The sequence below is a fragment of the Balearica regulorum genome, chromosome 20 (assembly GCF_011004875.1).
Source record: "Balearica regulorum gibbericeps isolate bBalReg1 chromosome 20, bBalReg1.pri, whole genome shotgun sequence".
NCBI lineage: Eukaryota > Metazoa > Chordata > Aves > Gruiformes > Gruidae > Balearica > Balearica regulorum.
Window position 1 is genome coordinate 6,973,061 of NC_046203.1, and position 13,288 is coordinate 6,986,348.

The 13,288-nt window shown below is 46.1% G+C and overlaps 1 protein-coding gene across 1 annotated transcript in view; it reads left to right on the plus strand.

Annotated features, from left to right (window-relative positions):
* Positions 1–13,288, plus strand: part of DNM1 (dynamin 1) — a 68,342-nt gene that overhangs the window by 29,663 nt on the left and 25,391 nt on the right. Inside the window, 8 exon segments of the mRNA XM_075772337.1 lie at positions 44–186; positions 270–405; positions 1,587–1,654; positions 2,648–2,786; positions 10,934–11,020; positions 11,228–11,298; positions 11,761–11,812; positions 13,027–13,038. Of these exon segments, the coding sequence (XP_075628452.1) occupies positions 44–186; positions 270–405; positions 1,587–1,654; positions 2,648–2,786; positions 10,934–11,020; positions 11,228–11,298; positions 11,761–11,812; positions 13,027–13,038 (708 nt within the window).

Here is a 13,288-nt window from a genome sequence, read left to right on the forward strand (position 1 = left end):
CACCTAGAGGTTTGTTATTGCCTTAAACCTTCTTCTTGTACAGCAATTGACCAACCACATCCGTGACACCCTGCCAGGGCTGCGGAACAAGCTCCAAAGCCAGCTTCTCTCCATTGAGAAGGAGGTGGAGGAGTACAAGAACTTTCGCCCTGATGACCCTGCTCGTAAGACCAAAGCTCTGCTTCAGTAAGTGGCCTCAGCTGCATGTTCCTCCCTGGAGATAACTGCTCAGCCATGACTTCTACTTCATGCTTTTTGTTTTCTTTCAGGATGGTCCAGCAGTTTGCTGTGGACTTTGAGAAACGCATTGAAGGCTCTGGAGACCAAATTGATACCTATGAGCTGTCAGGAGGAGCTAGGATTAACCGCATCTTCCATGAGCGTTTCCCCTTTGAACTGGTGAAGGTAGTGCTTCCCTGTGCTGCTGAGATCCACTTTGTCGTATTGCCTTGTTGTCTGTTACCTCTTCTGTCTGTCTCTGTACTCCTCTTGGTATCTTTCATCATCTGTCTTCCCCTTTGACTACTTTGATATTTTTCCTTTTATCACCTTTTTTACTTAGCCTCCTTTATTGGAGCCTTCCTATAGTACTGACCTTTCCCTCAGTCCCTGTCCTTGTGACAGAACTTAACTTTCTCTTAGTTAAATGACAATATTTCTTTGGCTTAATCCTTAAATGCTAAATTAAACATGCAAAATAACTTCCTTTAACACAAACAATAGTAAATCAATGAATGAGTGTCCTCACAGATACATTGTGTCAAAGTTACTTTGACTGAATTTCATATAGTACAAATGGTGCTGAAACTTGTACTTCCTTCATCCTGAGGACTAGACTACACCTAAAGTTGCCCTAATAGATATGCAAGAAGCAGGAAAGAGGATGTAGATATACCTGGGATTACTTCTGTCTGTCCCCTATCAATGGCTTAGAGGTGGGAACAATGTAGAAACTGTTCTACTGTCATAACATTTGAAGAGGATTTTTATTGAATGATAGTTTTATTGAATGGCAAAGTACGCTAACCTGATCAGAAGTGGTACAGAAAAACTTTTTGTTTGTCAGTTGGAACAGACTCGAGTCAGTTCATGCTACTCCTGGATTTTCTGCATTTTGTTTCCTTTTTTTTTTTGCATTTGAGTAAGGTGAGGCCTCTTTAGTGAAATACAAGAGCCTGCCTTGTATTGGACAATACATTTCTGTATGTGAATTGTAAGTCTATTTGTGGTGTTCACTGAAAAAACATCTGCCAAGACCTCATGCTAAGTCTAGGGAGACAAAACAGTTTTAGAAAGCAATCCAGCGCTTCAGTCCTATGGCTTTATCTCAAAGAAGCTCCTTGGGAGCTGCTGGGGCTTGACATCTGTAAATGTATGCCCTTAGCTATTCATATTTGTCCAGGATGTCTGTATTGGCGAGAGAAGCTTTATGGCTGGACTCAGTGTCCAACACTTGGGCTAATATCTCATCTGTCACATGATGGTGCTGGCATGGGACCTCTCCTCTGTGAAGCATGCTGTTGTGCATCCTGGGGTTGTGCAAATAAGTGTCAGACAGTTTCTGATAAAATTCTCTCTCGGTGCAGATGGAGTTCGATGAGAAGGAGCTGCGGCGGGAGATTAGCTATGCCATCAAGAACATCCATGGTATCAGGCACGTATCACGCACTAGGCAGACCATTGGCTGCATAGCCTTGTAAATACCTCTAGACCTTCCAAATGGAGTTGAAGACTTCAGAGGTACGGTAGGTCAGCCAAAGGGGAGGGATAACTTCCTTGGACCACCCCAGTGGCTTGAATCTGGGAGTAGGGACAATCATCCAAGTCAGTTTGCTTTCTCTTCCCACACGAGCGTTGCAGAAGCCTAAAAGGTAAAACTGCCGTGGTGACTACACATTTTCTCCCTTCTTGTGTCTTGACGTAAGAAAGGATAAAGAGGGATGCAAGCCCATACTACTCACTCATTTAGTTAAAACTAAAATGTTGGTTTTCACTTTCTGCCTCCATACTAACCAATAGTTAGTTGTTGGTGCTGAGCACCTCCACCCAATGGCCCCAGGATACAGTTAAAACGCTTGTTCCCCTCAGCGGAGGCAGCACAGCCCTGAAACCCCAAGTTGTGCTGTTCCTGGGAAGGTGAGCAGTGTCCAGTACCTGTCAGAGCCCTTTCTGCACACTGGGATGTGAACAAATACTGACCTAGATTTATTTTCATTCTGTTCTCTTGCTTGGTCACCAGCTGAGCTTGATAAAGGGTATCAAATGTATTGGTGCTCTAATCATTAAGAAAAATCTTTCAGAAAAGGCCTCGCATCTGCTGCACAACTCTGAGGTCCAATATGCTGCAGAGGGGTCAGCCCCTGCCACCCTTAGGGCCTGGTGGCTGAGGTCAAATGGTGGCCTGGCTGTGGCTGTCCAGCTGGGATCCATTTTGCCCTCAGCACCTCCTTCCTGGGAGGTGCCAAGCATTCCCTGTTTTCCATGGACTTCAGTCAGGGCTTGTCCAGGGGACATGATGCTCCCCAGCCCCTTGTGCCGGGTTTCAGTGGTGGCGGTGCCTGCTTCAAGATGTGTGTGTAATGATGTGACATTCTCCTTGCCCCTTCTCCCCCTCCTGCCTTGTCTTGTCCCCACCCTGGGTGTTTAGAACCGGTCTCTTCACACCCGACATGGCCTTTGAGACCATTGTGAAAAAGCAGGTGAAGAAGATTAAGGAACCTTGCCTGAAATGCGTGGACATGGTCATTTCGGAGTTAATCAATACTGTTAGACAGTGCACCAAGAAGGTAACCTGAGGCAGCATGGAGCTGGCACCTTCCACTCGCTCGCTGGCTGCGGCACAGCATTGTGACCTGGGCAGGGACTTGCCTGCAGCCACACTTGTTGTTTCTAACCACCTCCTCAGCATGACTAGACCTGAGCAGTACCAGCCTGGGGCGATCCAGCCAACAAGCCAAACAGGAAGGGGAGTGCTGCGGGATGTGGGCCATGGCCCTGCTCCCTGAATGTTTTAGAGCTGAAAGGTGCTGGAGGTGTCCCCGCCACCTCTCTGTAGCATGACTCCTGACTTCTCCTAAAACCAAGGGTATTTCTTATGTGGTCACGTTTAACTTTAAATTTAGTATCTGGGTTTATTTTCCAAGCCAGAAACTGGGATTTAAATTATCTCCCCTCTCTTGTAGAAGTGAGAGGGTTAACCCCAAAGTAGCCTTTGGGTGCTGCTGGGGGGAATGTATGGGGCTGAACTTCAGAGCCTGCAGCAGTTATAGGTGTGGGCTGTATCTCAGGGAAATATTCCTGTGGTGTTTGGCTTGGTTTCTGGTTGGCTTGGTCCATATCCTGTTCTGGAAGAGCAGCACATGGCTGAGAAGAAGTAAGAAATGTCCATCAATCTCTGGGGTCCTCCTGCCCTCTGAGAGGGGGCTTCAGGTTTTGCCCTTTGGGATTCACCCTGGTATTTGTTGGGGCTGAGGGAGGGAAGCTGCCTTGATTCTGCCCTTTGGATATGGCAGCTTTTGTTTCTGAGGTGGGGGTTGAAAGGCAGCAAGATAAGAAGACTTGAGCCATTCCTCTCAGCCATGGCTTCTGCTTCAGGCAGGCCTAGGTGAAAAGGCAGTTAGGGTGGTGGTATGGGCACTGGAGACTGGAATCGCCACTGGCTGTTCAGGTGCAGGTAAATGGGCATTGCAGGAGGTGTCTGAAGAATCTGACACCCTGTCCCTGCAAGGGTGGGGAAAGGTGCCCAAGTGGTGATACTTGCCATGGCTTGCAGAAATGCCTAGCCCTTAGGGCCAAGAGCCTCTATAGAAGGGCTCAGGCATGCAGGCACGTGCTTTGCCCCCCAGGACCGACTGGGAAAGCAAAGTGGATGTAGTGAGAGATTGCTCAGGTTTCTAGAGTGCTGGAGGAGCTTCCTTTTTCTGTCCTGCTGTCCTCTCTTGGGGTGTGTGACTGTGGGGAGCACCCAGAAAATTGCCATTAGAGCCTGGTGACAGGTAAGCACAGGCCCTCGGGCTGCCAAGTATCCAGAGTCACCTGCTTAACTGGATCAGAAGGGCCCTCCTTGTTCATGCCCTCTGAAGCTTCTCTTGATTTGTTCTCCATCCATCAGCTGGTATTCAAAATCTCCCATTCATTCTTTCTCTTTGCATCCTTCCCCCCCATTTCTTGCTTCTTTCTTCATTGTTTCTTTTTGTTTCTTCTCCTAGTGACAATTTCAGAACAGATCATCTGTTCTGACAGTGGCAGGTTCCTCAAGTGATCAGGTGGTGGGTACAGCAGGGTGGGAAATCAGGGAGAAGAGGCAACAGGGATGGGGAGAAATGTCACAGGTTCAGGACTGAAGCATTCCATTTTAGCTAGATCCTACTGCTAAGAATTTGATGGTTGACTTTAGTGCTAGTTACTCTGTGCTGTAGTAGCCATAGTTACAACTTTGTATCTGAAGAAACAGAATATTGTCATTCAGGTGATACTCAGGTACTGGAAGGGACTGATTTTTTTTAAATATTTTTTTTTTGTGCAGGGGCCCCAAGTCTGGTGGGGGAAATGGTGTATATTGAGCTTAGCAGGGCAACTGGATTAGTAGGAAACTGCTGCTGAGTCAGAGGACGTGAACTCTGGAAATGTCCTTGCTTTGCTCAAAAGGGGCATTGTTTACACCTTGAGAGACCCTTTGGTGAAGCTGAATCCTGTAACATATTCCATCTCTTGCTGCTTAAAAGGCAGACTAGTAGGTGTTATAATACATATTGAAGAATGCTTTAATAATGATGTTGCTTGGGCTTTTCCACGTGTTATCCACAGAGATGTGAAAGATGAGGTGAAGGGGGAAATACCTGATTTAAATGAGGTGGTGGTTGTTTATAGCTAGCCCTAGATTGGTTGTTAGTCATAGGCTCCCCGGGTTTGACTATGAACTGTACCTTTAGAAAGGCAGTATCCCCTTCCCTTGACAAGGGGACATTGTCCCCTTGAAAGCACTTGCAAAGCAGCAATGCCCTATGCTATGTGAAGTAACTCAGGTTGTGTAACAAAGAGCATCCTGGTAGAAGCTCTGAAGTGTTAAAGATGTGCTGAAAAACTTTGGTTGCAGTAGTCTTGAATTGGATTAATCTTGACCATATTTTAGTAACTCTAGTTTCCATGGACTTTCTGCTTTTTCATAGTGGAGCCACTGAGAATACAGGCCACTTAAAATCCGTGGAAGTTTAATACTTCCTAATAACCTCAACAGGCCTGTATTGGGTCTGATGCTACAGGTTAGCTGGGGCAGAACAGATGCTTTGTATAGCTATGGATGCCCATGCTATGGATGTAGTGTGTTTGCATTTTCCTAAATACTGGGTACATCTGTTCTTACTGAGGAAGTTAATTTGTGGGGAAGGTGAGTGAAATGAAATATGCTCCATTAGTGGACCAATTTGTCTGAATCCCTGAGAGATATCAATTCAGGTCAGTTCTGCCAAACCAGATGCAAGTGACAGACATTCGCAAGTCTTAGCCTGGCTCCTGTTCAGGCTTCCTGCAGCTGGAATAAGGAAGATGTGAGAGGAGATAACTGTGGTAGGAAGGAAAGGGGATTGCCTGAGACAAAGGGAAATGAGACATGGTGATCCTCTAGGAAGAGAGGGAGTGGTTCACTGTGGCAAGCAGCTTTGTCTTAAAATCCAAAGAAGCTTTCCTTCAGGAAGAGATCACTTGATCCCTGTGGGGGGTTCCATCCATCCATTTTGCTCTTGACAGCTCACCATTTCACTGGCCCAGCTGCTCCTACCTCATTTTCCCCTTTGCCACTTCCATTTGCCTGTAGACTCTCCTGATACTTGGCAGTGCACAGGCCCCATAGCAATGCTCACCTGGTTCAATAAACTAATGGAATGAACCAAAATCTCACTTCTCATTTTGCCTTGTGTTTTCTCTCTTTTCCCTTTTCTCTTTCTTTCCTTCTCCTTCCGGCTCTTTCTCTGCTTCGCTTTCTTCTTCCTCGTTGCTTCCTCCCACCCTGCCCCTGCCATGCAGAACGGGTCTCTTCACGCCTGACCTCGCTTTTGAAGCCATAGTGAAAAAGCAGGTGCAGAAGTTGAAGGAGCCGAGTCTGAAGTGTGTGGATATGGTAGTGAGTGAGCTCACATCCACCATCAGAAAGTGTAGCGAAAAGGTAAAGAAACAAAAAATGCAAAGAAAGGTCAACGCCCACCCTGTTCCCACACACTTCCATGCTGTTTCTCCACACATCCCCCAGAACTCCAGCAAACCTAGTGAGGAAAAAATGGATGTAAAGATCTATCTAAAAGAGAGCAGCAACCTGCAGGTACAAGAGCAGCTTAAAAGCAGGCCAAGAGAAGTGAGTGTCAGCTGATGGCTGTAGCTGAGAAGTGAGCTGGGATCCAGTGGATTACTCTAGCATACCCTTTTGCTCCATCTGGCTCGGTGGCATTCACCCCAGTGTGGATCAAAGCCCTGTTTGCTGTGCCACTGCCTGTGCATTTGGAACTTCTTATTTGTTTTTTTCTGGGACACCCTTAAAATATCCAGATACCCTAGAAAAAGATAAAAAGCTAGAAAAAGACTTCACATCCCCACAGCATGAGTGGTCTGCAGGTTTCATCTTGTCTGCAGAGCTATGATGAACAGTAGCATATACAAAACAGTTGATTAGAAGTTTGAGGTGCAAGAGATATTTGGAGTCAACAGAAGATTACTGTCCCAAAAGGCTTGGGGGAAAAAGCTTTTCCAGGCATTACACCCTCTGCATCATTTTTCTGCTGATCTCTCACTCCATGGACTCTGCTCAGTGTGAGGAAGTGTGGATACTTTTCCTTGTATGCTGTGAAGCCTTAAGCTAGCAGAGGGCAGCTGCAGGTGGAGAGGGAAACTGCCCTGAGTGACATGGAGGGTGTCAAATACTGCTCGGAGGCTGGGGCAGGAGTGGTTTTGTTTCCCAGGCTGGTTTCTTCCAGGAGAGGGCACCACATGCCTCCTCAAAAAAAAAAAAAAAAAAAAAGGCAGATGTGGCAATTAGTGTTAAACTTACTAGAGAGGGGCCAGAAATACATCTGTGGCACAATAGAAGTATGTTCTGGACACTGAGTTGGAAAGGGCTGTTTCATGGGTTATTTTAGGACTTGAAAATTACAATTCCCTTCTTCCAGGATTACAGCCAGAGTCATCAACATCTACCCCTAAATTGGGAAGGAAGGGAAGATGAAGAATTTATGAGTTCAGACCGAAGGCGAGAGCTGAGCTAATAAGGTCTGGTTGTACTTAGGAATACAGAGTTTGCCTCCACCTCTGTTAAGAGACATCTTTGATGTGCCCCAAGCTCTGCCCAGTCTATTTCTTGCAGAGTTCTGCTATTGCCAGATTGTGGTGGCTAATGTGGTGAGGCAGAGTAACTCCTTTCCAGCCTGTTTTTCTTGCAGGTTTTTTTATTTTGATGGGTTTGATTGTTTACACTGTTTTCTGTATGTGGCTGGAGATGTCTGCCCAGGGTAGAGAGGGAGGAGGATCATGAAATCACCCAAGGGTGGTGAATTCCAGTTTCTCTATTGGACCATGTCATTAGAGTGGCTGGATACCAACTTGCTCTGTGGATTTTAATCTGTGTGATATGGTGGGGGATCCCATGAGGATGTTCCAAGGTGATGCAACCAAGATAATTCTGTAAGGAAGGTGATAGTAGCAGTTGCACTGTAGGAGACTAATGGCTGTAATAAAAGCCGGAGAGGCCAGGGAGGCAAGGGTTAAAGATGCAAAACAACTGCCTGAATGAAAATATGTGGCCATAGTACAGGGAAATAAAAGGAAGGATTTAGTAATGCTTAAAGTCAAATGTCTACATGTAGTGAGAAGGTTAATGTTGCCCGTATCTCCCTCTGAAAGAGTAGAAGGTAATTGCCATAGACCACTCCAGGATAGCAGCCAGCATGAGATGGGTTCTGATGGCATAAGGTAGTAACAGAGCAGGGGCATTAGTTAATTTGCAATATTTATCTTGCATGTTATAGCCCTCACTGCTTGACATGGACAAGAGCATGTGCTGCTAGGGGAGGCATCTGGAAAAGGCTACTTTAGGACTGATGCTAATTGTAAGGTAATACACAGCCCACTGTGGTGTGGACTGATGCTGCCTTTCATATGATAAACAGATGATAAAAACTCACTAGAAGTCCTGCAAGGCTTCTTGAGAGGAAGACTGCTTGGACTAACACCTCTTGAATTAGCTTAACAGTCCTGTAGCCTTGGTTTGTTGCTGTCTTGAACTATTGTGTGTTGCTGTTTGTGTGCTGTCACAATTATTTCATTTCACCCCAGATGGTGAAGAAATCTTTGTATATGCAGTTGATAAAGCTGCATAGATGGAATAATGAGACTATCAATAAAGAACACAGAAGGCGACAAACCCATCTGTCTACAGAGCTACAGCTTTCCTGTATGAGAAGGGATTTGAAGTTGACTATCTCTTGACTGTTAGACAAAGTTAAGGGCTGAAGAGAAGGTAGCCATTAACAGCTTTTCTCTGACCGGCCTCTGATTCTGAGCTTCTTCCCATTGGTTAACTAGAGAGTAGCTCCAGAATCCACAGAAAGCTGGTGTAAGCATGTAAGCCCTTACGCTTAGGAGGATAATGTTACAGCTAGTGTCTTTCCAAGAGCAGGAACCTTCTGTACCAGACTGCACTGCAGCATCTCAGAAGTGCAGGAAGGTCTTGCAAGTCAGCAGCTCTTCAGCTAGAGGTTGATCTTTGGTGTGCTGGCAAGGACTCCTGGAATCTGCAAAGAGGGGAACTAAGGAACATTGGGACAAATTGGTTTTGAAAGAGGGCTGTAAGCTTGTATTTTGACTAAACAGGCAAATGCAGCTAAAACAGGATTGAAAACCCACTTGAGCTGGGACATGATCCCAGGCTGACAGACTTAACCCCTTGAAGGGTCGCCTGCTCTCCTGTCTTTCAGAGTCATGGCGTTTCTGGGTGCTGTTTGTACTGCTGGTGATAACTCCTTGCCCCCTCTCTGCCCTATTGCATGTTTCCTGGTGGTCTGCCATCCTGTGGCTTGTCTGTGTTGTCCTTCCTTGCCCACCCTTGCTTCTCCTGTGCATGCTTGGGGTTGGAAGCTCCTGCATGGGGACTGATGCTGTCAATTTATTTTTGCACATGAATGTTGCTGGATGACCTGGGTTCTGAATAAACCACAACTTGTTTTGCACTTTGTGTGCATTTGTACTGGTTGGGAGTGGTGGTGGTGGGAGGTTTGATATGTTTTTTTTGTTTGACTGTTGGTTTGGTGGTTTTTTTTTTAATTTGAAGCAAAGAAGCTGAGACTTGCTTAGAGGTTTTCCAACTTCCTGCTTTTCTGTTTGACATAACTTGCCCATCTATCCTTTGCCAACCCCCCAAAGGAAACAGGAAGCTTTGCCTGTGTGTCTCTGAAGCAACCAGCTGCCTGAACCATAAAGATCATGGAGAACACCCAGTTTGTGCTTTCAAGACAAGGTGGTGGTGGGAACGCTAATTCCACTTGCTTTTTCCTGCCCCTGTAGGTTCATTGGTGTTCAAAACAGGCAGTGTCAAAGCTAGTCCTCAACTTCAGTTCCAGGCTATTGCAACTTGTTTGACTGCAAGGGTGCTGAAAGGATTTGAGACTATTTGTAGTCAGGTGTTAGGAATATTGTTGCTGGTTAGTGTGGTATCTGGCTTCCAGTACTGATGCTACACACTTTGAGCCAGTTCCTTCTAGCATGTGGTAATTGCTTATGTATACAGAACGAAAGGCCGAAGCAGCTCATATAAATTGGAGGAACAAACCAAATGTAGTACAGATCACAGGCAAATGAGATTTCTTTATTTATACACCCCCTCGACAAGATATAGAAGACTGATATTAGGAAATGCAGTTTGACATTATAGTCAAATTGGAGGTAATATTAAAAAAAAAAAGGGAAGGGGGAACTATTTCACAGGGGTTAGGTGAAGTGGGGAAGAAAGGGCTAGTTCCTGGGTCTGGAGAATTAATTTCATTTGACTGTGCTGGGCCTGACCTGAGAAGCATACAGTTACTGCTATTGAAATTACTGGAGGCTTATGAATCCAGGTAGGTAGGTGCTGTGTGAAACCCAGAGAGCTTTAAGGGTGCTGATTTTGGAAGTGTTTCTCATGTATGATCTCTGTAGATATTATTCTTTTGAACCATAGCTAATAAAGTCCTACTTCTCCATCTGGGGAGGAAAGGATTCCCTCCTCAGTACTGTGCCAGAAAGCGTGGTGTAGGTATGATATGAATATAGACCTCAGCTATGTAATCCTGCCTTAACACAGGTGGAGAGCAGGTAGAAGCAGATGGATGCCCAGAGCTCAGTGTTTCTTGAAGACATATACCCTTGAGTTGGTCAGATCTTCTGTCTCTGCTTGTAGATGTTGGAGAGGGCCAGATGCTTTCACTTAGTGCCTCAGCAAATGGGATTGAAATCCACTTCACCTCCCAGGGAGACTTCTTGTAGGATTTGGCAGGTTGTAGCTACAGGCCATTCGCCTACTTGGCCTACTACAATGAGAATCTGAACATCTAGAGAAATTGTTCACTTTAATGGGAAAAACCCAACAAGCATTAAGTAGTGCGTTTACATCTGGGGTTTGTCAAGAGCCTCATGCCAGGAAGAACGTGGTGGGTTTGGAGCAGGTCTCCAGTGAGGCAGAAAGGTTGCTGCAAGAGTGAAAAGGGCTTTTCTCTGAAACCCAAAGCAAGATGGAATGAACTGTGCCCCCAGCAGACCTCCAGGAACTTGGAAAAATATCTATCTGCAAGTCCAGCTTTCTAGAACTTCCCTTGAAAATATCTGATTGCAGGGTGTATGTACGCATGCATACATGTGGGGGGCTGCTCCCCCCTTATACCTCCCTTTCCCATGTGCACGTGTTTCCTGTCTCCTGCAGCTCAGCCAGTACCCTCATCTGCGTGAGGAGATGGAGAGGATCGTTACTACTCACATCCGTGAGAGAGAAGGCAGGACCAAAGACCAGGTAGGGGATCAGGAGTGTGTGTAAGAGGGGAGATTGGGTGGGGTGGGGACACCTTTGAAGGGACAGTCTAGGCTGGAGGGGCCTGAGCCAAGGGGTGTCTGGCTGCAGAGGGCTGATCAGATAAACAGTGTACAGGGCTCTGTCTGCCCCAACTATTAGCAGTGTCAGTCACTAACGTCTGTCTTGCTCTGTGCCTCTGTTTGGCAGGTCATGCTTCTAATAGACATTGAGCTGGCTTACATGAACACAAACCATGAGGATTTCATTGGCTTTGCCAAGTAAGCACCCACATCCTATTGCCTCCTCTTCTCTGCATGTGTTTCCTGTGGCTCTGTGCTATAGCTGCTCTGGTGAATGGGTTGCAAAGGTCCTGGTGCAGGTGCTGTGGTCTCACATTATGGTTCAGCTCTCAATATTGCTCATTTTTTCAGTGGTTCTGTATTGCAAGGCTGGGGAGGAGAATAGGGATGTGTAAAAGGGGGAGTTACAGTATTAGGGTTGTGTTGGGGGGGGGGGGAAGCAGAAGCTGTGGAGGGTTAGTAACCCAAGTGTGGTTCAGGTGGGAGTGAGAAGTTGAGTAGACCAGGCTGAGAGAGCAGATGGCAATAGGTTGGGTTATCAAGGCTTGGAAGCCAGTGGTGAGGGACATGAACTCACTGTAGCAGCTGTCTGATGGGAGCAGGATTCAGGTGATCAAGAAGAGCCTGAGGGGTTTTGAATGTCTCTGCTGTTGTTTGCAGTGCTCAGCAGAGGAGCAGCCAGATGAGCAAGAAGAAGGCAGCTGGCAACCAGGTAGGCCAAGTTCCATCTCTTTCACTGCTGCAAGAAGGACATGTTTGCTACCTGGAAGATACCAGGTGGATAAGTGCTGGGCTGGATGCAGCAGTGCACTAAGTTTGCCTTTTTTTTTTTACTCATCAAACTCTGTATCTGGAGGATAGTGTTCTAGGCTCACTGCAGTCAGGAAGAACTGAGCATGCAGCAGCAATGGAGGGAAAGTGTTGAGAGGGAAATGGATGCTTGATAAGATCTGGTCTTGCTTTTCTGGTAGAAATCCCTATTAATGTTGTGTAAATGCCTGTGTGTTCAGCCTCTTCACTAGCTGTGTGAACTCTTCTGCTGAGGTGAGGGGTACTGAATACTAGGTCTGAACTGTTTCAGTACAGAATTGTCTCTCCTAGTTGTCTTTCCCATCAGTGGTATCTGCTTTCTGGAAAGGGATTTCAAGAGAGTTCATGGACTCTATTCTGGAAAACTTCACTGGGAATACTTAAACCCCTGTACAGGGAGACAAAGGGTGTTTATAGCCATAGCTGCACTGGGTATGTATGAGAACACATCCATGGGAGAAGGCAGCAGTGGAGGGGAGGAGTTCCCTTACTCCTTCAGGAACTGTAAGGAGTGTACATACAATTAAAAAGAGGCTAATGACACCTTGTCCTAGCTTTGCTGGGGACATGGCAAGGCTATTTAGGCTAGAAGATCTTGTAGAAACAAAGCCTCACAAGCAGCTTCATAGAGAATGGAAACAAATGTTTTTTGCTTAGCCTTTTTAAAAAGACATTCACTCCTGACATCCACCCTCTTTATAACATGTTTGACCACCTTTCCCTGCACACAAACACGCAGACCATTTCAGTACTGTTAGCAGGCAAGGTAGGTCAGCAGGTTGGGCTGGCCAACCACCCATTTCATGGGATCTCAGAGCAGCTATGGGAACCTCATCCTCTGCAGTGTACCTTACAGAAGAGCTGAATGTAAAGAGCGCAAAGGGCAAACTCTGGATCTACCTGTAAAGTGCTTTGGCTTTCCTGTTAGCAGACTTTATTTTGGGATGGGGGTTGCTTTTGTTAACAACTAGGGTAAAAAATTTGGTACCAGCTTCCAATTTATTTTATTTTTGAGCCTCTCTTTTCCTGCTCCAGCTTTCCTAGTAACAATCTCTCCTCTCTTTGCTCCTCTCCTGCTCTCTGCTCTGCTGCTGTTGCTATGGTTCCCCTTTGCAGGATGAGATCCTGGTGAGTAGAAGGCCACTCAGCAGGGTGTGCTAATGAACATTAATGTTGCATCTGGGAAGGCAAGAACAGTGCATAGACAAATTATTCCCTCTGCTGCTGAATGGGGAGAGGATGGCAGCTGGCACTAGACACAGGTGAAGCAGAAATGAGGTGGAAAGGTAGTATGTTGAGGAAACACTCAGAACTGCTGGTACATCTTGTGAGTGGGTGGAGATAAAAAGCAGCAATCCAAAGATGTGTGGTTCTGTTT